Raw genomic sequence first — 27871 nt, 5'->3', positions numbered from 1 at the left:
AAGAGAAGACTTCCATATCTTTAATTTGGTATATGGTAGGTGAGATAATTCAAATTATTGGACATCTGGAAGGCCGAATAATTAGACCATTTGTTTTAAAATTTCTGCATTTTTTGACTTTTAGTTTCACTTTATCATTTTTCATTCAAAACTTTGTTATATTTTATTTACCTATGGTTGGAGGTTTGTTCCAACATCTCTATATATAGCTGGACATGTAAGTTATTAGGGACATTAAGTATTTTGAATTGAATCAAGAGTTATTGCCTTGTGCTTAAGCTTAAAGCTTGTTCCCTCTTTGTGAGTAAGTGGTGAGAGATCACATCCCTTCTCCTTTGGAGATTAAGTGGTGAGAGGCAACGAAATTATCATTCTCCATTCTCTATATTACCATTCCAGTAGTTATTGTGTGAGATTATTGCCTTAACAATCAAGTGGATCAATCACAACCCCAAGTAACGCCGAGAATCATTATTCTGGATATCGAACAAGGTTCAAGCGTGCTGTGTTCATCATTCCGAATCATTTCAGTAAGCCCATTTCAAACACTTTCAAAATACACCCTAGATAGTCAATATAATATTCATCTTCCAATAGCCTTTTCAAAAAATCCATTGCATATCTTTGAACAAACTTTGTAGAAAAACTTTTCAAAGCCAAGAAGATTTTCAACACTTGAATGCTTGATTGTGTCTTATTCTATGGATATAAAATTTGCATGTTTTAGCTTAATTTTAAAGCTTGAATCTACCATCTTTCAAGTGATTATCTTATCCTACTTGATTGGGTCCTTAAGGACAAGTTTATGTGAATCTTATAACTTTTTGAATTTTCCACAACTTGTAGTTTTTGCATATAGTTTATATTGTTCATTGTCGTTAATTAAATTTGCATCTTAGAGTGTATCTAATGTGTGCACATTTGTGAGGGGTCTTTGGTAGGACTAGGGTTCCTAGAAACTTCCTACATCACTCCATAGACATAGGATCCTTCTAGCAAACAGTATCAAATCATCTGCGAATGCCAGATGTGTGATCTTTAAACTACCACAGTTGGGATGGTCTTAAATTCAAAATTATTCTTCAGCGTCTTCAGCAACCTTGAAAGGTACTCCAAACATAGAACAAACAGCAAAGGAGATAGGAGATCCCCTTGTCTAAGGCCTCTTCTCCCCTCAAAAAACCCAAGTAGTTCCTTCCTTTTGAATTTAAATTTCATAATTTTTTTTTACATTAAAAGGTTAATTTGTTCACGCTAACATGACATCATACACCATGTGTAGTGCTTTTAAATATTTGAGAATCCTCAACTTTATAAATTAAGTAGAACCTCTTTCTTAGTTTGAAAGTATCAACTCAAGCATTGGAAGGTTATATTACCCCTATGTCTAGAGAGATTTTGGATTTAAAGTTGTATTAGATTTGAATAAGATGATATATAAAATTATATTGATATTTGTCTAAATCCAACCAAATCTAAATCTAAGGTCCGAAATCTTTACTCTCAAACACTACCTACGAGTTTCTACACTCAAGTCAACCTCTTTCATTTTCTTTTTCTTTTAACACAAAATTGTCTTCCGCTGCACTTAAGTGCATAAATTTCAAACATTAGATTTGGATTTGGGCCAATTTGGATAAATTTTAATACAATTTTATATTAAATAGTATTCAAATATACAACTCTAAATCTAAAGTCTCTTGAAACATAGGGTTAAACTTGAAGTAAACAGGGGCATAAATAGGCATACATTGAACTTTGATAATAGATATTTTCAAACAAAAAATTTCCAATAAAAATAAAAGAGGTCAATTTAGAATAGATCATTACTTAAATAAATTAATTTGGTTTTAAAAGGTTCTTTAAGAGGCTTTCATTAGAATTCATGATTTTCCTTAGGAAAGTTTTGACTTCTAAACTTAAAAGTGGCGTAAAGTGGAAGATGTGCATCACTTCTTAATTGGCCTACGTGAATAAATTGGTATGGGACAAAAACTTACCAAAAACATACATCATTTTATCTAGCTGGATCTGTAATTAATAACAAAAGTAACCATTCAACTTAAGTTTTAAATTTTATAATAATTTAGTTAGGTGTCACACTCTGACTGTGACCTGACTTGTACTTGGACTTCTAATTCTTAGTAGATCATTCGAAAAAAAAAAGATCATTTTCAGAATTAATTCTAAAAATGTAAACTACTTTGAAATTTGGGGGAGCAAAACAAAATGAAATTGCCCAAGTGGTATATGAGGTTATGATGACCATGTCCGAGTCATTTTACTTTTAATGCCCAAGGGACATCCAACTGCACTTTTCAAAATTGAATGATTGATTGAAAATGAAGTTCTTCATAGAAAGGAAGGAAGAAATCCTTGGTCTAGCTCAATGTGACAATAGGGTTGGTCTAGCACTTAAAGAAAAACAGAAAGAGAATAAGAGTAAAACTTCTAAAATACCAATTGAATAATAATAATAATAATAATAATAATAATAAATGATGATAGTAAATAAATAAATGAAGAAAAGTGATTAATTAAAATAATGGATAATTGCGATGATGTACGAAAGAGTGAACACTTAACTTGCTAAAATTTTATTATTATTTAGGATTAATAGAAATTAGAGTAGTATTTAGGATATCATCAGTTTTTAATATAAAAATAAATTTGTTTTATATGAATAGTGTATGTATATTTTAGTATGAGAAAATTATTTGCTATCTTAATTTAGACAATTGGAACACTTGACCTTTGAATGGTCAAACTTTTAAATATTTTGTCATAGATCCACAAGCAATAAAAGAGGTTCAATCTTCTTTTAAATAAAAAAAAAGCAAGTACTTAAAAATTAATTGAGAAATTAATAGGACTATTATCGTAATGGTCTGGTGTGTTATACCTGATAATATCCTGATAAATCATAATTCATAACATACGCAGCGGAAAAACATAATCATAATCTCTATAAACGTAATACCATAATACCGTAATATACCAGAGTTTACTATCTCTATCTAAATTCCATATAATTCATCCAACACCTGCATTTCCACAAATACATATATCTCCAAGATCATTTCTGTAACGACCTGCTCCTTTTTCACATATATATATATATATATATATTTTATATAAATAAATTATCATCACATCATACATTCCAACTCAGTAGGTCACAATCTACCTGAGCCCGTGGGCACCAGGGATATAACAAAACATACAGCAGAAGCCTACGCAATAGAAAGTATAAAATCATATACATCTCATCATAATGTGCATAACACATACCAAAGTCACTACAATTACTATCTCACATTATATACATCTCAAAAATGAAATCTATGGACAATCCCCACAAAACCTAACTGTCCCTACCAAAAACTTACCCTTCCAAAGAAGGCAAACAACTAATCTAGATCAGCGGGGCTTTTCCCGCTCCCCTATTAGGGGCTCCTGAAAAGTTAATAAGATTTAGGGGTGAGACACCTCTCAGTAAGGGAAATAAACTAATACCAGTGTGTGGCAACATGAGTATTATGTGTTCTACATATACCATACATAACATATTCAATACTGTTTATCAAATCTGGGAAAACATACATGTCTCATCTCATATACTAATAATAATATAAAACAATCCTGGTAGGTTAGCTGGCTGTTGTCATGTATTACCCCCACATGACTGGGTTGTGTGGCCCGAAGGCGAGACCTGACAATGGTTGGCCGACCACTGCCAAGTCAAACAGTAGTCTGTAGGTCCGATGGGTCTACCCAGACTGGTCCGTACACCAGGGGCGATAACAGCACACTTCTTGAAAATAACCACATCGACCATCCAATCTCACACTACTCCGTACAGCGGCGTTAACACAGATATCATGATCACAAGGACCATGGACACATAGCAACGGTACCGTGCAAGTGCTAGCCTAGACCAAGCCAACCAGGTTCTGATATCATATACATATACTAAAACCGTGATACATAAATATCTCATATCATTTATTTTCACATCAATCATATCATTTCACATATATACGTGTATCATGAAAATCATCGGCCTGTACGCCGGTATTACACATTTTAACATAGCACGGCCCGTACGCCGGCAAATCACATAGCACAGCCCGTACGCTGGCAAACCACATAGCACGGCCCATATGCCGGCAAATCTCATCCACATAGCACGGCCCATACGCCGGCAAATCACATATACATATAAAAATATCTCAGCCCGTACGCCGGTTTTCCATCATAGAAATCCATATCGTCCCCATTCCCAAAAAAAAACAGTATTTCACAACATTTTTATACTTATGCCACACTAAACAAATTTTTTATGTATTCAACATAACATCATTTAAACAGTATTTTCCAAATATAAATCATATATATAAATATATTTATTTTACTTGAAACCAGATGCTATATATATATACATACATTTTCTCAAAACAAAACTAGCTTAGTTTATCCCCTTACCTGATTTCTGAAAAACCCCTAAGAAAATCTTCCCCGTACCCACAAGGTTCTCAACTCAACACCCTGAAAATGAAAATTCGCAGAATTAAAGTTTAGTATTTTCGTACGTATAACATTTTCTATAACTACCACTAAGTCAAATTCGACTTAAAAAGTCTTACCTCAACTTAGGGATGATTCCCAACGTTCCCAATCAACACCTCGGAACTGAAAATTTCCAGTATTAAAGTTCAGTATTTTTACGCGTATATCATTTTCTTCAAATGTCAAAAATCCATGAATATAAAGCCTTACCTTAGATTTGGGATGAAATCCAACTTCGTTTTCTTGACGATCCACTCCGGCAGACTTGTAGAGAACTTCGCCAGGAGCGTCGTGGTGGCTTCGGTTTGTCGATCCGGCGTAAAACTAGCCCGGAATCGAAGAGAGAGAGTCGTAGGAGAGAGAGAGAAGAGAGAGAGAGCACTTCCAAAAAATATCCAAGTAAGCTTCTTGAAGAAGCTTTCCACTTTCTATATATATATATACCTTTAACCTTTATATTAAATACATATCATAATAACTTACTTATATATATATATATATATACACACACACACACACACACACATATATATATATACATGCTTCAATATATATATATATATATATATATATTTTCCTTATCATACTATTCATTTTACTTGTTAATTTAATTAATTAATTTTATTTTATTATTTTATTATTATTATATATTTTTTTAAATTAAATTTTATTATTATTATTATTATTTTTTCCCGGTTACTACATTCCTCCCCCCTTAAAAGAATTTCGTCCTCGAAATTTACTGTTTCCGTAACTCGCCGTCCTTTAATAAGGAAAAAAGGTCTACTCATTTTATTACCTACCCTCACTTATGGCGGAGGAATACCGTGGTTATATCTCGAGTCTTGGAAGATTACATATACAAAAGAAAACCATTCTCCCAAAACTAAAGTACTACACTATTCAACCATTACATGTACCTGCAACAGAAAACTACTTAACTATTTACATTTATTCACTCAGACTTCTTGAAATAAATGCGGATACCTTTGCTTCATCTGCTCCTCAGACTCCCAAGAAGCCTCTTCTACTGCATGATTCCTCCACAAGACTTTTACTTGAGGAATCGTCCTGTTACGTAACTCTTGCACTTTCCTATCCAGAATCTGTACTGGTACCTCCTCATATCCCAATGAATCACTAAGTTCCAACTCATCATAATTGATGACATGAGAAGGGTCTGGGACGTATTTCCTCAACATAGCAACATGAAATACGTTGTGAATCCTGGACAATACAGGTGGCAAAGCTAGCCTGTAGGCTACCGGTCCCACTTTATCTAGAATCTCAAATGGACCGATAAACTTAGGACTAAGTTTACCCTTCCTCCCAAATCGCATAACCCCTTTCATCGGAGCTATCTTCAAAAATACGTGATCACCTACGTCAAACTCTAAATTCCTGTGGCGATTGTCGGCATAACTCTTCTGTCGACTCTGAGCTGCACTGATTCTGTCCCTGATAAGACGAACTTTATCACATGCCTACTGAACCAACTCTGGCCCCACTACTCGCCGCTCACCCACTTCATCCCAGAACAAAGGAGAACGACATCTCCTACCGTACAGAGCCTCAAATGGTGCCATGCCAATGCTAGACTGATAACTGTTATTATATGCAAATTCTACTAATGGCATGAACTGAGTCCAACTACCCCCAAAGTCTAGTACACACGCTCTGAGCATATCCTCTAATATCTGTATCGTCCTCTCAGTCTGCCCGTCTGACTGAGGATGGAATGCCGTACTAAACGATAACTGAGACCCCAGAGCCTCCTGCAGACTCCTCCAAAATCGTGATGTGAATTGTGGGTCTCGATCCGACACAATAGATACAGGCACCCCATGAGAACGTACTATCTCCTGAATGTAAATCTCCGCTAAACAGCTGAGGGAGTAGCTGATCTTGATGGGAATAAAGTGGGCGGTCTTCGTCAATCGATCAACAATCACCCAGATGGCATTATGACCATGTAACGCCGTCGGCAGTCCTGACACGAAGTCCATCGATATGTGATCTCACTTCCACTCCGGGATGAATAACGGCTGCAACTGCCCTGCCGGTCTCTGGTGCTCAGCCTTTACCTGCTGGCACGTCAAACACTGCGCTACATACTCGGCAATCTCTCTCTTCATACCACTCCACCAGTATGACTCTCTCAGATCTCTGTACATCTTCGTACTACCGGGATGAACTGTATACAAAGATCTGTGAGCCTCCTCTAGAATAGTCTTCCTGATCTCAGTATCGGCAGGAACACATAATTTGGAATGGAACCGCAAAGCTCCATCATCTGCGATACTGAACTCCTCCCCCTGCCCACTCTGTACTTTGTCTATCACCTCTACTAGCTCTGGATCTTCCTTCTGGGCAGCTTTAATTCTCTCCTGCAGGGTAGGTTGTACCACTAGGCTGGCAATACATACTGGGAGATCACTCTCCACCAACTCTATGCCGAGTCTCTCCAGATACATTCTGGGAGATCACTCTCCACCAACTCTATGCCGAGTCTCTCCAGATCCATTCTGATCGGATGCTGGATCCCAATAGCCGCCAACACTGGCTGCCTGGATTTCCTACTCAACGCATCAGCTACCACGTTTGCTTTCCCTGGGTGATAACTGATGGTACAATCAAAATCCTTAATCAGCTCCAACCACCTTCTCTGCCTCATATTCAGTTCTTTATGCGTAAAGAAATACTTCAAACTTTTATGGTCGGAGAAGATCTCACACTACTCACCGTACAGGTAATGCCTCCAAATCTTCAGTGCGTGTACCACTGCAGCCAACTCAAGATCATGGGTAGGGTAGTTCTTCTCATATTCTTTCAACTTCCTGGATGCATACGCCACTACCCTGCCATGCTGCATTAATACACAGCCAAGTCCCTTCAAGGACGCATCACTGTAAATGGTATACCCTTCACCCCCACATGGGATGATCAACACTGGTGCTGTGACTAGTCTCTGCTTCAGCTCCTGAAAACTCTGCTCATAACTATCGTCCCACTCAAATCTAACATTCTTCCTTGTCAGTCGTGTCAAGGGCCTTGACAAAGCTGAGTATTCCTCAACAGAATGACGGTAATAGCCTGCTAGCCCCAAGAAACTCCTAATCTCCTGGACATTTCTCGGTCTAGCCCAATTCACTACAACCTCAACCTTGCTAGGATCCACAGAAATACCGCCTCCAGATACAACATGCCCCAAGAACACGACCTTCTCCAGCCAAAATTCACATTTACTGAACTTGGCGTACAACTTCTTTTCCCGAAGTGTCTGCAAAACCTGCCTCAAGTGCGTCTCATGCTCCTCATAGTTCCTAGAATAGACCAGTACATCATCAATAAAAACAACAACAAATTGGTCTAGGTATTGGTGGAAGACTCTATTCATCAAGTCCATAAATACCGCAGGAGCATTCGTCAAACCAAACGGCATCACTAGAAACTCGTAATGCCCATACCTAGTCCTGAAGGCCGTCTTTGAGACGTCTTCTGCTTTCACCTTCACCTGATGGTAGCCAGATCTGAGGTCAATCTTCGAATACACCCGTGTACCCTGGAGCTGGTCAAACAAATCATCGATACTGGGTAGAGGATACCTATTCTTGATTGTCACTTTATTTATCTCCCTATAGTCTATACACATCCTCATAGTCCCGTCTTTCTTTTTCACAAATAAAACTGGAGCTCCCCACGGAGATACACTGGGCCGTATGAAGCCCTTATCTAGCAGATCTTGCAACTGATTCTTCAATTCTACTAACTCCACTAGCGCCATTCGATAAGGTACTTTAGAAATCGGCGCTGTACCGGGAGGTAGATCAATAGAAAAATCCACCTCACGGTCGGGTGGCAAGCATGGTAACTCATTTGGAAAAACATCCACAAACTCCTTCACTACAAGCGTGCTAGCAAGTTTCGACTCATTCTCTGACATCTCTTTCACAATCGCCACAAACCCCTAACAACCATTCAGCAGTAGTCTCCTGGCCTGAATAGCTGAAACTAGCTGAGGCGAGGATTGTACATGCGACCCTACAAACTTGAATTCTGCTTCCCCCGGGGGTCTAAATATCACCTCTCGTGCACGACAATCTATGCTGGCAAAATTAGCTGCTAGCCAATCCATGCCAAATATAACGTCAAACCCATGCATGTCTAACACTATCAAATCAGCAGACAATGTTTTCCCCTAAATCTCTACTGGGCAGTCGCGGAGTACCCTACCACACCTCACTACCGACCCAGTTGGTGTAGATACCAACAGTTTAACATCTAATGATTGTGTTTCAGCCTCACATAATTTAATACACCCCAAGGACACAAACGAGTGTGTAGCTCCTGAATCAAATAATGTAATAACTTTAAAAGAAAGCATAATGACCATACCTGTCACCACGTCACCTGACACCTCAGCCTCACCCGGCGTCAGAGTAAACACCCTAGCTGGAGCCGTATTCCTCTGCTGGCCCCCCCGTGGTGCCTGATAACCTCCCCGGTATGGTTTAGGAGCTGGAACTGCATCTGGTGGAGTAGGGCAGTCTCATACCATGTGCCCCGATCTACCGCAGCGATAGCACACCGGAGCTGCATCTGGCGGGGTAGGACAATCTCGCACTATATGTCCCGATCTACCGCAGCGGTAGCATACTACACCACCAGCTCGACACTCTCCCCAGTGCCTCCTACCATAAGTCTGACAAACTGGAGGACCCTGCCCTGTCTGCACCTAGCGTCCTCCCGTCTCCGCCCTCTACCATGATTACCTCTCCTCCACTGACCCGGCCTGTGACCCTGCTGGTAGCTCGTAGATGCAGATCTCTTCCTCTGTCCCTGCTCATCCGCATCAAGACGCTCACCAATCTCTGCCAAGGCCGCCCTGTCGACCAACTCAGCGAAGTCCTGGATCCGCAGCACCACCACCTGCCTAAATATACTCCGCCTCAAGCCTCTCTCAAACTGCCTCGCCTTCTTCACCTCATCAGGAACAATGTATGGGGCGAATCGAGAGAGCTCGATAAAACGTGCTGCATACTGCTGGATGGATAGCTGTCCCTGCTTCAGACTCAGGAACTCTTCTACCTTAGCCTCCCTCACAGTAGCTGGAAAATATCTGTCAAAGAACATATCTTTAAACCGGTCCCATGTCATAGCTATTGGAGTCACCCTATGCTGCTCTAATAGTCTCACCGTAGTCCACCACCTCTCAGCCTCTCCTGTCAATTTATAGGTGGCAAAGAGGATCCTCTGTTCCTCAGTACATTGCAGCACAGCCAAGATTTTCTCAATCTCCTGCATCCAGTTCTCTGCGGCTACTGGATCAACTCCACCTGTGAACGCCGGAGGATTCATCTTTGTAAATTTCTCTATAGTGCACCCATGGCCTGTAGATGGACCACTCTGCTCCCTCGAGCTCCTAGCAATCTCAACCATAACCTGCTGAGCCACGTTACGTAATACTGCATCAGAGTCGGTCCTAACTGTACCTGATGGTCCTACTCCATCACTGTCACTCGCATGGGCACTATTTCCTTCTAGATCCATCCTGGAAAATAGCAGTTGCAATTCAGTAATCCTATCCTCATAATTTACCCACCTATCCTCACCACTCATCTCAACATTTCTAACTCATTGTTAATCCCCAGTCATACATTCTAAGAACACAACCCGACAATAGCTTACTATAGTTTTCCTGAAATCGTCACCCCAGGAAAAAAACAGAAACTACCACGGAAGTCCTGCCTCCAGACTGTAGAACAAAACCTCAAATCATTTCCTAAACTCTGGTATTGTTCCTGCTGCACTCTAAAGTCTACAGAACCTATCCACTTAGGCTCTGATACTAACTATAACGACCTGCTCCTTTTTCACATATATATATATATATATATTTTTATATAAATAAATTATCATCACATCATACATTCCAACTCAGCAGGTCACAATCTACCTGGGCCCGTGGGCACGAGGGATATAACAAAACATACAGCAGAAGCCTACGCAGCAGAAAGTATAAAATCATATACATCTCATCATAATGTGCATAACACATACCAAAGTCACTACAATTACTATCTCACATTATATACATCTCAAAAATGAAATCTATGGACAATCCCCACAAAACCTAACTGTCCCTACCAAAAACTTACCCTTCCAAAGAGGGCAAACAACTAATCTAGATCAGCGGGGCTTTTCCCGCTCCCCTATTAGGGGCTCCTGAAAAGTTAATAAGATTTAGGGGTGAGACACCTCTCAGTAAGGGAAATAAACTAATACCAGTGTGTGGCAACATGAGTATTATGTGTTCTACATATACCATACATAACGTATTCAATACTGTTTATCAAATCTGGGAAAACATACATGTCTCATCTCATGCACTAATAATAATATAAAACAATCCTGGTAGGTTAGCTGGCTGTTGTCATGTATTACCCCCACATGACTGGGTTGTGTGGCCCGAAGGCGAGACCTGACAATGGTTGGCCGACCACTGCCAAGTCAAACAGTAGTCTGTAGGTCCGATGGGTCTACCCAGACTGGTCCGTACACCAGGGGCGATAACAGCACACTTCTTGAAAATAACCACATCGACCATCCAATCTCACACCACTCCGTACAGCGGCGTTAACACAGATATCATGATCACGAGGACCATGGACACATAGCAACGGTACCGTGCAAGTGCTAGCCTAGACCAAGCCAACCAGGTTCTGATATCATATACATATACTAAAACCGTGATACATAAATATCTCATATCATTTATTTTCACATCAATCATATCATTTCACATATATACGTGTATCATGAAAATCATTGGCCCGTACGCCGGTATTACACATTTTAACATAGCACGGCCCGTACGCCGGCAAATCACATAGCACAGCCGTACGCTGGCAAACCACATAGCACGGCCCGTACGCCGGCAAATCACATAGCACAGCCCGTACGCTGGCAAACCACATAGCACGGCCCATACGCCGGCAAATCTCATCCACATAGCACGGCCCATACGCCGGCAAATCACATATACATATAAAAAAATCTCGGCCCGTACGCCGGTTTTCCATCATAGAAATCCATATCGTCCCCATTCCAAAAAAAAACAGTATTTCACAACATTTTTATACTCATGCCACACTAAACAAATTTTCTATGTATTCAACATATCATCATTTAAACAGTATTTTCCAAATATAAATCATATATATAAATATATTTATTTTACTTGAAACCAGATGCTATATATATATACATACATTTTCTCAAAACAAAACTAGCTTAGTTTATCCCCTTACTTGATTTCTGAAAAACCCCTAAGAAAATTTTCCCCGTACCCACAAGGTTCTCAACTCAACACCCTGAAAATGAAAACTCGCAGAATTAAAGTTTAGTATTTTCGTACGCATAACATTTTCTATAACTACCACTAAGTCAAATTCGACTTAAAAAGTCTTACCTCAACTTAGGGATGATTCCCAACGTTCCCAATCAACACCTCGGAGCTGAAAATTTCCAGTATTAAAGTTCAGTATTTTTACGCGTATATCATTTTCTTCAACTGTCAAAAATCCAAATATTGAATATAAAGCCTTACCTTAGATTTGGGATGAAATCCAACTTCGTTTCCCTGACGATCCGCTTCGGCAGACTTGTAGAGAACTTCGCCAGGAGCGTCATGGTGGCTTCGGTTTGTCGATTCGGCGTAAAACTAGCCCGGAATCGAAGAGAGAGAGTCGTAGGAGAGAGAGAGAAGAGAGAGAGAGAGAGAGCACTTCCAAAAAATATCCAAGTAAGCTTCTTGAAGAAGCTTTCCACTTTCTATATATATATATACCTTTAACCTTTATATTAAATACATATCATAATAACTTACTTATATATATATATATATACACACACACACACACACACATATATATATATATATATATATATATATATATACATGCTTTAATATATATATATGTATATATTTTCCTTATCATACTATTCATTTTACTTGTTAATTTAATTAATTTATTTTATTTTATTATTTTATTATTATTATTATATATTTTTTAAATTAAATTTTATTATTATTATTATTTTTTTTTCCCGGTTACTACAATTTCAGTATATTCACAACCATTTCTCTCACAACATCCGTAAAACATAATGACATAAAACATAAAACATAATTATACACATTCCCCAAAATAGTATCAACATATACTCTGTTCTTAATATTCCTCAAAACTAAGTACCCTCGAGCTCCCTAAGACCGACCTCGAGAATGTCCTGAAAAAGAAACATTCATATTCGAGTGAGACACATCTCAGTAAGGGAAGAAAATATACATATTAAAACAACGTGTGACCAACATGAGGTAAATAGATATCATTTTAATTACATTTTCAAATCATTAACATAGCTCTGAAATCATTTTCTGAACCTAAACAATCACAAGCAAATATTTAACCCACGAGATTACTCAAGAATAAGGGTGATTACCCGACGATACAAGTAGCACCCCTCTGCTCTGATACTTAAGCAATCCTGAGGTCACAACTAAAGCATACCAGAGCACCCACCTTACTTAGTAAGCCCTCAAGTGTTAACTTGATCTCGTACTCAAGCATTCAATAATAGTTTACCGACAAAGGCCCTAAGGATAGAAAAATCTACCCACCCATAGAAATAGATTCCCTCTGCCCTAGTACGTTATGTAACTACTGCCACATCTAAAGCTACTAGAGCATTCGTCTTTCTCAGCAAGCCCTCAGGCGAAGAGTTTGTCTCGCCCAATCGTAACATGTTTTACATACATAGATACTTCTAATATCATAATACTTTATTCCTTTCTGTCATTATTCATTCATGCATATCTGTTCATGTTCATAGCTTAAACATTGCATTTCGTTTCACTTTAAGTGACTCTTTCCCAATTACTTTAAGTCATTCCATTGTTATTTCATTGCATAACATTTTCATTTCATTTTTTCGTACTACAGCCTGTCTTTAGCCATTATTTGTTAGTTCACATAAAAATGTGCTAGAATCTGCTACAGTTAGTCCACATAGAAATGCGCTAGAATCTGCTAACATGACTGTTTTTCAGTTGTCTTACATTTACATGGTTGCATTTAATATACACATGCAACATTGTCCATATCATATTTTATTTTCAATACTTTACTTAGCCTACATCTCATATATTTAACATATATTTGCACATAATCTCATGCCACACAATTTAACAGTAAAATTCATATATATTCCTATAAAGTAGGCCAACCCACATTTAACATTTATAAGCTGAAAATACATTTCATTTCTTATATAAATTCATCATAAAATACCTTTCACTTTCATTCATTTACTTTCACATATACATAACTATATAAACAATCCTAGGCTCAGAAAACATGGTTTTACATGGTTGGCATTTTAAATCCACAAAAATACATATATACATAAGTAATACATAATCCATTTTAATTCATGAAAAACCTGATTTAATACATAAATTTCCCCTTTACCTGATTTCAGAACTACGTTGGCAGGATCCTCGAACCGATACCCGCAAAGTTCACTTGGACCCTGATTCCAAAAATTCTAGTTTAATTAGAATAAATTCCAATCAACTCAAATTTAAAAAAAAAAATACTTATTTACTACTTCATAGGCTCCAAATAACATTATTCCTTAAGAAAATCCCAAAATAACTTACTTACCCTGATTTTAGGATGTTTCCCAAACCTCTCTAACCAACGATCAGCTCCTACAGTCTTACAGAGAACGATCCTACAAACCTTGTGGTGGTTCCAAATCATCAAACTGGGTCAAATCCTGCCCGAAATCGAAGAGAGAAGGCTGGGATACCGTTTTAGAGAGAGAGGAGAGAGAGTTCGCGAGTTTCACACTGAAAAATGAAGAACAATCTATTTATAGGTAGGGCTTCGTCGACGAGACACGTGGGTTCGTCGATGAGGCACTGTAGAAACTTCATCGACAAGAAGATACCTTCGTCAACGAAATTCAGAGTTCCAAAATATACTCTCTTGGGATTCCTTCATCGACGAGAAACTGAGTTCGTCGACGAGCTTTAGATTTCATTCTCATTGATTCCATTCCACTCTTAGATACGAAACATGTAGTAAGAAAATTTCTAAAAATTAAAAAAATCAAAATAATATATTCAGGATTTAAGAGAATCCTTGAGTTTTAGAGAAATTGCTAGAGAATAGAGCTTAGGATGAGCAATTGGCGTGAATCAATAAGGTGATTTTAGATTTCAAAAATAAAATTTAACCCTATATTTAGGAGTATAGTGTAGAAACCCTATTTTTTATCGCTACATATCAAAATTCAAGCCTTTTACCTTATTTTAATTTCAATTTTAGGCTTGTTCTATGTGGTTTCAGTTTTTGAAAAATGGGTATCATTAAGGCCTTTCCCTAAGCATAGTTCCTCATTTCACTCGCCCTCACCATCCGTTTCAAGTTGTATGCATTATATATATATATATATATATATGTTTTTTTTACAATAATTCTTGTTCTCTTTAATACAATCACAAAAAAAGAAGAAGATGAAAACATAAAGTTAAAAAAATGGTAGCCCACGAGCTAGCATTTTGGGCACTTGCACAAACAAAAACAAGAGCCTGGGTCAATAAAGGCCCAACTAGGCATATTTTGAAAATTTAAGGGCCATAGTTGGCTTGTGCTTGTTTTAAAGCCCAATTGGGCTTAAGTTAGGAATCTAGGCCCACCGTGGGCCTGTGCCAAGCTCCAATTCCCCTTAGGCCAATTTCCTTCAAAGCCCAAATCTTCGTAGGCCTACTCGTAGAGATTCTTTTCTCCCCACTCCATTTCCTACCTCAGAATGCTCCCATTCCATTTTCCCTTTACTTCAGCCCCCAGTCTCAAGCTGCTCTACTACCTCATCCCCCTAATGCAGCCTATGCTCCACTACCCTACCCCCAAACCTAGCCTCTGCTCCACCACCTTGCCTCCCATGGCAACCCAAGCAAATCTTGACCCCCTAGGATCCTGGTCCCCCTCTCCAACTTATAAATAGAGAGAGCCACTCAAAAGATAGGAGGAGGATTTGAAGAGTAAAGATTAGAGATGAAGAAATAGAGAGGAGGCAAGAGAGAGATTAGAAAGGGAGAACCTTGCTGAGAGTAAAGGAGAAGGAGCAGAGGCTTTCCAATCCCCCAGAACAACTGAGCAAGGAACAAAGAGAAGCAAGAGAGAAAGAGGAGTAGGGAAGAAGAAGGCAGAATCAAAGAAAGAGAAAGAGACCAAAGGTAGGTCCCTCTACCTTTTGTTTTTATCTAGTTTCTTAGAGTACTAGTTTTTTGCTAGTTTTTGTATGTGATATCCTAGTTTTAGTTTATTTGGATGACCCCTAAGTCCCATATCACAGAACCTAAATTTCTCCCTCCAAAACCCTAGAAAAATCCTTAGGACACCCCCAAACAAAACCTCCAAAATCCTGAAAAACCCCCAAAACATAACACCCCAAAACCCCAAACAAACTTAAGAAAGCCACCTAAAAAATTAGGTCAACCTAATCAGAATACCCTATCTTGACCCGAATACCTAGGTCAAACTACCTAGACCTGGGTCAAAGGACCTGGATCCATCAACCCAAATTTGACTCAGGTCCAAGCCAGCCAACCTGGGTACAAGGACTTGGGCTTGACCTATTTACTTGAGACCTAGGTCAACCAGGACTTGGGTCAACTAGCCTAATCCCCCCAGCCCAATCCTAGAAAATGCCTAATTAAGCCTGACCATACTTGACCTAACCATGCCCAACCTACCTGTCCTAATAGGCTAACTAAGCCCTAAGCCAAGCCCATCCTAAACGTAAACCCACTGTCTAGCCTAAAACACTAACCCAACTAGCCCAAGACCCTACTCAAGCCCAATATTTAAAAGCCTAATTTTTAATTAAAGTATTTAAAGCCCAATCCTAGTCCAACCTAATTAAAATCCAAAAATAAGCCCAATTAAACCCTCTAACCTTGGCCCAATTGGGCCTAGCCTAGCCCCTAGCTTGAAATCCAAAAACCAATTCAGCCCCAAACCCAACCCCTAACCTAAAACCCAAGACCTAGACCCCTAGTGCAATTTGACCAAACCCTAACCTAACCACATCTAAACCTAACCCTAACCTAACTTGGGCCCCAAACCTAAACCTAACCACAACCTAACCACGCCCCAACCCTAGACCTAACCCCAATTAACACCAAACCCATGCCCCTACTTGAACCATGAGAAACTACAAAAAAAAAAACTCCTATAAAATAACACAAACCCTAAGAAAATCTCAAAAAACAACGAAAAAATTTAAAAATAAAAATAAAAAGAAAATAAGGTAAAGGGTTTCCTTTTTACACCTCGAGAAAATAGATCCAAACTTGGATCTAAGGGAAAAAGCAGAGAGCTTGGGCTCTCTACCTTCGTGGGTTCATAACCAACCTGCGAGAGAATAGAGAGGGGGGTTAGAAATCAAAGAATAGAGATAGATCAAGGAGGAGGAGAGAACAAAGAGAGGGAGGGAGGGAAAAAGTGTGTGTGTGTGTGTGTGTGTGTGAGAGAGAGAGAGAGAGGGAGAGAGAGAGAGAGAGAGGGGGGGGGGTTTTACCTCAAGTGTGTTTCTATCAGGAGTGGTGGCAGCTGATGGCGATGATGGCTGGACATAGAGAGCACGAGAAGAGAAGAGGAGAGCATAGGTAAGATCAAGGGAGAGAAGAGAGCAGAGGACAGAGAGAAGTGTGTGTGTGTGTGTGTGTGTGTGTGTGTGAGAGAGAGAGAGAGAGATAGGGAGTTGAGAGAGAAACAGAAAGGGTTCAATAGAATTCAGAGAGAAAATAGAAGGAAAATAAATATTCACACGAACACACACACACACACACACACACACACACACATATATATATGACTAATTTTTCAAAAAAATTCAAATTGGGACACATGTCACCACACAACATTGTCATGTGGCGCTACCATAACCGCACGACCAGGTAAGGCCACCGCATGACATAGCGCAATCACAACCGGTGGTCGTGTGTTTGCTCTCAAAGGTCTGATCGCTGCCACAAAAACGATCCATGCCTTTTGACCTGGGCCATTGATTTCTTACCATGTGGTAGGGTGATATCAGCATGACGTCACCTTGCATCAATCACAAAAAAAGGAAGAAGACTCGAATCACTCGTCTTCTACCACATGTCGTCATGAACGGATGACACTTGGTAGCTCCAAGATTTTCTTGCCTCCTCTTGGAAGCTCCGTTTACCACATGAATGTGTGTTTCGACTTTATTTCCATGTGTGCGTGTGTCAACATGATTTTGTGTGTGTGTGTGTGCGCGCCCCATGAGGAGGAACATGATGAATTAAGATTATATTATATTTGATTATCACCGAACGGGTAAGGAGTCTAGTAGAATTCCTTCGACCTTAGATGATAGAGATTTTGTTAGACCCCTTGATTTATGTGTATATTTCCTTTACATGTAATGTGATTTACATGCTTTGAATAAATACTTGCTTTATTGACTACAAAATCCATAATAAATTTTCCTCTGAACTCGGGGACTATGTTTTCACATGCCCTCGAGAAATTAGAGGCAGATGGCTTTTGTCTTTCACAAGGTCTCTTGATATTTAGTATTTGCACGCTTTTGGGGATCTTGAGGTGAGGGTGGTTTTTGTTTTTCTAGGGCCACCCAATATATTACATACTGGTAATTGAAATAAAAAGGAAGAATCTAAAATTTTGATCAATTAATTTTAGAGGTGATCCTATACTAGCTAGTCAAGTACTGTCCTTTGAACCTGTGTAAAAGGCTGCTAATATCTTTCCTTTATAAACTATACTCCTGAATCCGACCTGGTAATATAGACAATGGACTATCGGTTTCTTAGACCTAGGACCAACTTATAGACCAATGAACTAGTAGCATATTATAAGGTGTTCTTACCTCACCTAGAGCTAATTAGGTTAGTGGCAACTCCCTTGGACCACATTTAGACCCATTTCTCATTATATTTTACATAAACTCGAGCTCGCCATTTGGTTAAGGAGATGTTAGAGATTCGCCCCTGTATCTCAAGAGTTGATGCCTCCAAAACATTGTGATATAAAAAATTGGGATCTTTTATTTGAACTTGTACAAATTTAAATAAAACATAATATAAATTAGTATTATTATTTTTTAAAATTCACACAAGTTCGAATTTCAAAATCCATACTCCCAAAACTACTTAAAATTAAGTTGTATTGACCGATTTCGGTGCTTGAGAGGGTCTTGAGAGATTTGTATAGTTGTGGAAGTTCTGGAGTTTGGAGGGTTAAACATGTGAAGAGAAGAGGTAAAGGAATTCTAAAATACAAAATAGCAAAGCAAGCAAGCAACTTGACAGAATGAAGAAAGGTTAAGGAACAAATCCATAATTTTAGTCGATTAATCAAGTGTTCACCGAGTATCATTATTTCCAAAGAACATATGGATGACATTTTGTTGTCATCTATAAAGCACAAATTGAGGCCTAATGTGTTTATTTGGAAGCTTTCCATAAATGAAAAATTCATCCATAGTAGAATTCAAAAAAAATTAACCTTGATGAAACTTTAATCTCAAATTGCGTCGAATACATACATAATCCACGGCCTTGCATCGGCTATCAATCATGACCTTGCACCGAACATAACATATATACTGATCTATATAAATGTATTGTTTATCATGTATTCTAAAATCATAATGTACTGCATTATCCTGTTATTTCTAAAAATCACTAAAACATGTTTTATCTGTAAAATTGACTTAACATAATACAATGTGCGTAAAATTAATATTCATGCCACACAATACTAAATAAAATCAACATTCTATTCTGAAATCATATTTCATGACATTTCATACTAAAATTACGCATTCCTGTATAATAGCAGTATTTTCCCAAATATACATTTTCTCAATAATACTCATATATAATACATGCATTCTGAACATAAATTTGGTAATAAATAATAGTAATTTTCATGAAAAATTTCTGTTTTAGTTTACTCCCTTACCTGACTTCTGAAAAGCCCCTATAATATCGAGTTTTACGCCCGTAAGGTTCCCCGTTCAATACCCTGAAAACAACATCTTTCAGAATAAAATTTTAGTATTTCTCCATGTACTACTTTTCTTATAACTATGGAATAGCCAAATATTAAATAAAAAGTCTTACCTTGTGTCACGCCCCAAACCCGGTAATGCGACCCAGGGGTGAATAAGTAACCTAACATGTCCCTGTATCATACAAAACATCCATGACACAGTACAATGAATGAGGGTCCAACCCTATGGGGTTCCCAGGAACCCTAAACACATTCATACACAACAGAATATACGCAGCGGAAAATGGTCTTTCTATACATATCATATACCATACCAAAGTCTATACACAAGGAAATCTAGGTCCATAATACAAACACAACTCGAGTGTCCTCCAAAACCACAAAAGACCACCCGATACAGTCCTAATACTTACCCAAGTACCTTTCGCAGTACACAAATCGCTACGCTCCTAACTCAAAAGACGCTAATTCTGGTTACTCGAAGGACCTGAAAAATATGTACGTACAGTAGGGGTGAGACACCTCTCAGTAAGGCAGATACATGTTATATCGGTGTGTGGCATTTGAGTGTTATCATGATAGCAAAACATACACAGTTAAATGCAATTTCCAATACTATCACAAAACAGTGCATACACGCACACACACATGATCAAGTAACCTGGTATTGTCACACCCTTCGACCCGAAGCCGACCCGCAATACCTAACGTCGGCCCATGGCCAGACCGCGATACACGGCGTCCACGACACATGGTGAACCCCAGGCTCCCATGGCATCATACCGGTACAAACTGGTGGATCCACACCCCTCGGTGATCAGCCGGAAAGGCTCACGCCCTCAGATTTAGAGCCGGACACTCTTGCTAACGTGGTAGGCGATAAACACATGCCCTCGGATATAGAGTCGGAGACTCTTTCAGTACCTAGAATAACTTGGAATCCAGTTCCTATTGCATTTCATTTTAAAACAAAATCATGCATGCTCATATAACCAAACAAACCACACCCATTTGGTAATCTATAAATCATGATTTTCCAAATGTACACAGTTTAATAAAGTCAAGGCATGGTCATCCCTAACACAATACATTACACAATATACCAAAGGTTTTCCAACAAAACCAAGGAATGCAGCCTAGTACCCATTTTTTCCCAAAAACTGTAACATGAAAAACCCACAATTTTACCAGTTAGATTTCCCCAAATGAGTAACCAAAAAGCACGCAGAACCGTGAACCACAGTTCTACCGAATTTGATTTATAAAATAGTCAACATAAACTGACTCCCCTTACCTTTTCCCCGAATGACAAATCCCAAACTCCAAGGCCCTTAAACCACAAACCGAGTTCCAAAACCTACAATCCATAGTACAAAACTCGCTTATAACTATGTTACCTACAAGACTACCGAATCAGAACTGAAAATCAAGCCTTACCTCTATTTTGGGCCAAAACCCGAGAGTGCTCGAAACGAAAATCCAATCCATAGAAATTGTAGAGAATCCTTCTCTGATCCTATGGTAACGTAGGATCTATGATTCCCGCTATATACAGCAAAGAAATCTAGAGAGAAAAAGAGTAGGTTGAGTTTATAGAGAGATAGAGAAAGAATTTAAGTTTTCTTAGATGAGAAGTAATGAAAACATATATTTATAACCCTTTGACTCGACCACTCCAAGTCAACGAGACTTTGCATTTCGTCGCCGAGAACTACAAAGACTTCGTCGACGAACTCTGGCTTTGTCGACGAAGCTTGCTTAATTACCAATTTACCCCTTTCTTAATTAATTAATTCCCTATATCACGGTTCGGGTTCTTACAACCTCCCCTCCTTACAAAAATTTCATCCTCGAAATTTACTATCTCTTGTTCATAAACTCATTCATGAAATCAATTATACACTCGACTTTAGGAAGAAAACTGGTGACTACTATAACGCAGCCCTGTCACAACATATACATACCTTCACTTATGGCGGAGGAATACCGTGGTTACAAATATAAATTGTCTCAGGAGTTCACAAATACACACACTCCTCAAGACCAACCACCTATTCCAATACAAAGTAGAGTAATGTACATAACTCAGAACAACTTTGGATACTTCCGGCATATTTCTGTTTCCAATTCCCAAGAAGCTTCCTCAACCTCGTGATTTCGCCACAATACCTTCACCAAAGATATGTCGTTGGTACATAACTTCTGGACTTTATGGTCCAGAATCTAAACAGGTATCTCCTCATACGCTAAAGTATCCCCAATCTCCACATTCTCGTAGCTAATAAGATGTGAAGGATCCAACATGTACCTCCTCAACATGGATACGTGAAACACATAGTGGACCCTCGAGAGTGTTAGGGGTAGTGCAATCCTGTAGCCTATCGGACCCACTCGCTCAAGAACCTCGAATGGTCCGATGTACCTCGGGCTCAGCTTGCCCTTCTTCTCAAATATCTTCACCCCTTTCATCAGATCGATACTCAAAAATACCTTAGCCCCCACCTCGAATTCCAACTCACGGCGACGAACATCTACGTAGCTTTTCTACCGATTCTGAGCTAATTTAATCCTTTCTCGGATCAAACCTACCTTCTCAGATGCTTGATGCACAAGTTCAGGTCCTAACACCTGATGTTCACCAACCTCACTCTAATATAGAGGAGATCAACACCTCCGACCATACAGAGCCTCGAACGGTGCCAACCCGATACTAGCCTGGAATCTGTTGTTATAAGCGAACTCTACTAGTGGCATAAATTGTATCCAGCTACCACCGAAATCTAACACACAAGCCCGCAACATATCTTCCAAGATCTGTATCGTCCTCTCTGACTGTCCATCAGTTTAGGGGTGGAACGATGTACTGAAAGTAAGTTTCGTCCCTAATGCTTCCTGCAAGCTCATCCAGAATCAAGAAGTAAACCTCGGGTCTCGATCTGATACAATGGACATCGGTACTCTGTGCATTCTAACTATCTCATGCACATACATGTCTACTAGCCTACTCAAAGGGTAGCCAACCTTCATCGGTAAGAAGTGAGCAGATTTCGTCAACCTATCCACGATCACCCAAATAGCATTCTACCCGTGAAGTGCTAGCAAAAATCCAGTCACAAAGTCTATAGAAATATGCTCCCATTTCCATACCGAAATAGCTAAGGGCTATAACAGCCTTGCCGACTTCTGATGTTCAGTTTTCACCTGCTAACACGTCAGATACTACTCCACGAACTGAGCAATCTGCCTCTTCATACCACTCCACCAGAAAGTCTCGCGCATGTCCCGATACATCTTTGTACTACCTGGATGTACCATATACAAAGAGCGATGTGCTTCCTCTAGAATAGTCCTTCTGATCTCATCGTCATTTGGAACACATAGCTTGGTCCCAAACCTCAACACACCTCCCTCAGAGATGTTGTGAAGCTAATCCCTACTGTACCTTTTCCACAACCTCTATCAACTCTGCATCACTAGCCTGCACGGCTTTTATACGCTCAAACAAAGTCGGCTAGACCACCAAACTAGCAAGGAAAGTCTGATGATCACCACTTACTAACTCTATACCTAAGCTCTCCAGATCCTATCTGATGTGATGCTGAGCTACAACTGCAGATACTGCCACGTGATCTGACTTCCGACTCAATGCATCGGCTACCACATTAGCTTTTTCTGGGTGATAACTGATGGTACAATCGTAGTCCTTAATCAACTCAAGCCACCATCTCTGCCTCATATTCAACTCCTTCTACATGAAAAAGTACCTGAGGCTTTTGTGATCAGTGAAAATCTCGCATTGCACACCATACAAATAGTGTCACCAGATCTTCAGTGCATATACAACAGCAGCCAATTCTAGATTATGCGTAGGGTAATTCTTCTCATAATCCTTCAGTTGCGGAGACGCATAATCTATTACCTTACACTACCGCATAAGCACACAACCTAAACCTTTTAGAGACGCGTCACTATAAATCACAAAACCGCTATCCCCAGAAGGAATGGTTAACATTGGAGTAATAACCAGCTGATGCTTCAACTCCTAAAAACACTGCTTGCAATCACTGGTCCATTCAAACTTTACTCCTTCCTGGTTAATCGATTCAGCGGCCCAAACAACTTAGAAAACCCTTCCACGAACCAATGATAATAATCCTCCAGTCTCAAATAACTCCGAACCTCTTGCACACTTTTTGGCCTCACCCAGCTAACCACAGCTTCGATCTTGCTAGGATCAACTGATATACCATCACTAGTTACTACATGGCCGAAGAATGCCACCTGATTCAACCACAATTCACACTTCTTTAGTTTAGCATACAACTTCTTCTCTTGCAGAATTTGTAATACTAACCTCAAATGGTTCTCATGCTCTTCCGTACTCCTCGAGTATACCAGAATATCATCAATAAACATCACCACAAATCTGTCTAGGTACTCATGAAAAACCATGTTCATAAGATCCATGAACACTACCGGAGCTTTCGTCAACCCAAATGGCATGACTAGAAACTTGTAGTGGCTGTATCTGGTACGAAAAGTATTCTTCACTACATCCTCAGATCTGACCCTCACCTGATGATATCTTGACCGTAGGTTAATCTTTGAAAAGACCTGCGTACCTTGTAGCTGGTCAAAGAGATCATCAATACGAGGCAATAGGTAGTGATTCTTCATAGTTATCTTATTAATCTCATGATAATCAATGCACATATGCATCGACCCGTCCTTCTTCTTCACAAACAGTACTGGAGCTTCGCAGGGCGAAACACTAGATCGAATAAAACCTCTGTCCACTAATTCCTGTAATTGCTTCTTCAACTCTCGAAGTTCTGCTGGAGCCATTCGGTATAGAGTTTTACAGATCGGTGCCCTACCAGGCAACAACTCTATCACAAACTTTACCTCATGATCCGGAGGTAAATCGGGTAAATCATTTGGAAACACATATGGAAATTCACTGACTACACGAATATCCTCGAGTCTCAACTCATCCCGCGGCGGTTCCTTTACACATGCTAGGTACCCCTGACATCCATCCAAGAGTAATCTCCTCACCTGCAATGCCGATAGATTCTGTGGCGTCGAACGCACACACGATCCCACAACCTCGTACTTCTGCTCCCTAGGAGGTCTAAACACTATCACCTTCTTACGACAGTCGATCACAGCATAACTGGAAAATAACCAATTCATTCCTAATATAACATCAAACCCTGACATGTTGTATACTACAAGGTTTTCTAGTAGCATCTTCCCTTGCATTACCACTGGGAAGTCCTCCAACATCCTCCTACAGAATGATATACTCCTAGATGGTGTGGCTACAGACAATTCCTCTTCCATGACTTCGGTTTCCACCCCACACAGTTTGACAAAATTAACAGATATAAAGGAGTGGGTCGCACTCGAATCAAATAAAACCACAACTCTATTTAAAAGCAACATCATAGTACTTGTCACCACATTCCCTGCATGCTTAGCATCTGCTGGAGTAAGCGAGTACACCCTTACTGGAGTTGTGTTCGTCTGATAGGTTCCCTAGGATACCTGATTGCTCCCTTGATTCTGACTCGAAGAAGGCATACCCTTCTTTGGTGCGTGACAATCCTGAGCCATGTGACCTGACTGAACACAGTTGTAGCAGTTACCCGCAAATGGCTGGCACTCACCGCTATGCCATCCACGACACCTGGTACAATGATCACCCACCTAGCTCATCTGAGAACCCTAATGCTCGGCATTCTGTCAATAATCTGAGCCCCTGTTCCTCTTCTTCCACAATCCCTGACAAGATCCAGACTGAGAACCAGAAGGTACTGGCCTCTTCTTCGGCTCCTGATCCACCTCGTCTTCTCGGATACCAGTCTTAATCATGGTGGCTTTATCCACAAAAATCGAAAACTCATGGATTTGAAGCATACACACTAATCTGTGGATGTCCTACCTCAGGCCCTTCTCGAACCTCTGAGTCTTCTAGTACTCATTCGAGATCAAACATGGTGCAAACCGGGATAGCTCTATATACCAAGTAGCATACCCCTACACCGTCATACTCCCCTCAATCAGCGTAGAAAACTTATCCCCCTTAGCATTACGTATAGAAGCTGGGAAGTATCTGTCGAAGAACACTTCCTTGAAATGACTCCAAGACATCTCCACAGGACCAGCCCTCTGCTTCTCCAGCAGACTCACGACAGTCCACCATCGCCCTACCTCCCCAAATAACTGGAAGGTAGCATAAAAAACTCTCTGCTTGTATGTGTAGTGTAGGACCTCCACGATCCTTTTAATCTTCTCAACCCAGTCCTCTGCTATTATCGGGTCATATCCCCCTGAGAACATCGGAGGATGCATGCGTGTGAACCTCTCAATGGTGCATCCATAGATGTAGGAGAACGTTCGTGTCTCCTGACACTCCGCCTAATCTCCCGTAGGACTTGTCTCGTCAGTCCTCGAGGCATAGTAGAAGACTCATCACTCACTGTCTCCTCGGAGCCACTTCCCAGGTTGTTATCCTTGGGCTCCATTCTGAAAGCACAATAGGAATCTATTAATGATACACGTACTGTTAACACAGTTATCTACAACTAAACATGTTAACTACCACGTCATGGGTCTAGGTCTGTCTTATCACACCGACATGAATATCATCAATGGTTTGTCATGATTTTACTAAAATCATCATTCCAGGAAAAACACAGAACACAGCCAATGAGTCCCTGTCTAGCAAAAAAACAACCATCGACTATCTTTACCCATTTCCAACATCCTATACTCTTGTATGTACACACAACTACGCCTAACCAAGTCTATAAGACCTAACAACGTGGTTAGATTTTATACTAAGTTGTCACGCCCCGAACCCGGTAATGGGACCCAGGGGTAAATAAGTAACCTAACATGTCCCTATATCATACAAAACATCCATGACACAGTTCAATGAATGAGGGTCCGATCCCGTGGGGTTCCCAGGCACCCTAAACACATCTATATATAATAGAATATACGCAACAGAAAATGGTCTTTCTATACATATCATGTACCATACCAGAGTCTATACATAAGGAAATCCAGGTCCATAATACAAACACAACCCGAGTGTCAGCCAAAACCACAAAAGACTACGCTATACAGTCCTAGTACTTACCCAAGTACCTCTCACAGTACATCGACCACTACGCTCCCAACTCAAAGGATGCTAGTTCCGGTTACTCAAAGGACCTGAAAAATATGTACGTACAGCAGGGGTGAGACACCTCTCAGTAAGGCAGATACAGGTTATATCGGTGTGTGGCATTTGAGTGTTATCATGACATAAAAACATACACAATTAAATACAATTTCCAGTATTCTCACAAAATAGTGCGTACACGCACACACACATGATCAACTAACCCAGTGTTGTCACACCCTTCGGCCCGAAAGTCGGGCTCGTAATACCCGACGTCGGCGCATAGCTGGCCCACAATACACGGCATCCCCAACACATGGCAAATCCTAGGCTTCCATGGCATCGTACCAATACAAACTGGTGGATCCACACCCTTCAGTGATCAGCCGGTAAGGCTCACACCCTCGGATATAGAGCCAGACAGTCTTGACAACATGGCAGGCGATAAACACACACCCTCAGATATAGAGTCGGGCACTCTATCAGTACCTAGAACAACTTGAAACCTTATTCCTATTGCATTTCATTTTAAAATACAACCATGCATGCTCATATAACCAAACAAACCACACCCATTTGGTCATCTATAAATCATGATTTTCCAAACATACACAGTTTAATAAAGTCAAGGCACGGTCATCCCTAACACAATACATTACACAGTGTTGGCCTTATATGGCTTAACATCTTATTTTGATGCTAACAAACAAGTGGATCTTAACATGCTATGTTAAGTGATGTATTTTCAGGACTAAATGAAGAATGCAAGGTTAGAGAGTTCATGAGAGCTTGTAATGATTATATCAAGCTTGAAGCATGGATTTAAAGTTTAAAGCCTGAAGATCATGAGAGCATTGATATTAAAGAAATATCTTCAAATAATGAAAGCTCAAGTGATCAACATGGAAAGCTCAAAGAAAGATGAAACAAGTATAAAGGCCTCAAGGAATTCAAGAATTGAAAAAGTCTAGGAAATTTCATGTAA

General features: G+C 39.7%; 1 protein-coding gene across 1 annotated transcript; it reads right to left on the bottom strand.

Annotated features, from left to right (window-relative positions):
* Window positions 1-5469: 5469 nt before the first annotated feature.
* LOC131163554 (uncharacterized) lies at window positions 5470-27229 on the bottom strand. Its single transcript, XM_058120148.1, has 4 exons — window positions 27126-27229; window positions 24771-24888; window positions 23916-23993; window positions 5470-6005 (listed from the first exon to the last, which is right to left on the bottom strand). Exons 1-4 carry the CDS (start codon window positions 27227-27229, stop codon window positions 5529-5531), a joined length of 777 nt encoding a protein of 258 aa, XP_057976131.1. The 3' UTR covers window positions 5470-5528.
* Between the last annotated feature and the right edge of the window lie 642 nt (window positions 27230-27871).

The sequence above is a fragment of the Malania oleifera genome, chromosome 9 (assembly GCF_029873635.1).
Source record: "Malania oleifera isolate guangnan ecotype guangnan chromosome 9, ASM2987363v1, whole genome shotgun sequence".
Lineage (NCBI taxonomy): Eukaryota > Viridiplantae > Streptophyta > Magnoliopsida > Santalales > Ximeniaceae > Malania > Malania oleifera.
This window is presented reverse-complemented; position numbering and strand designations above follow the sequence as displayed.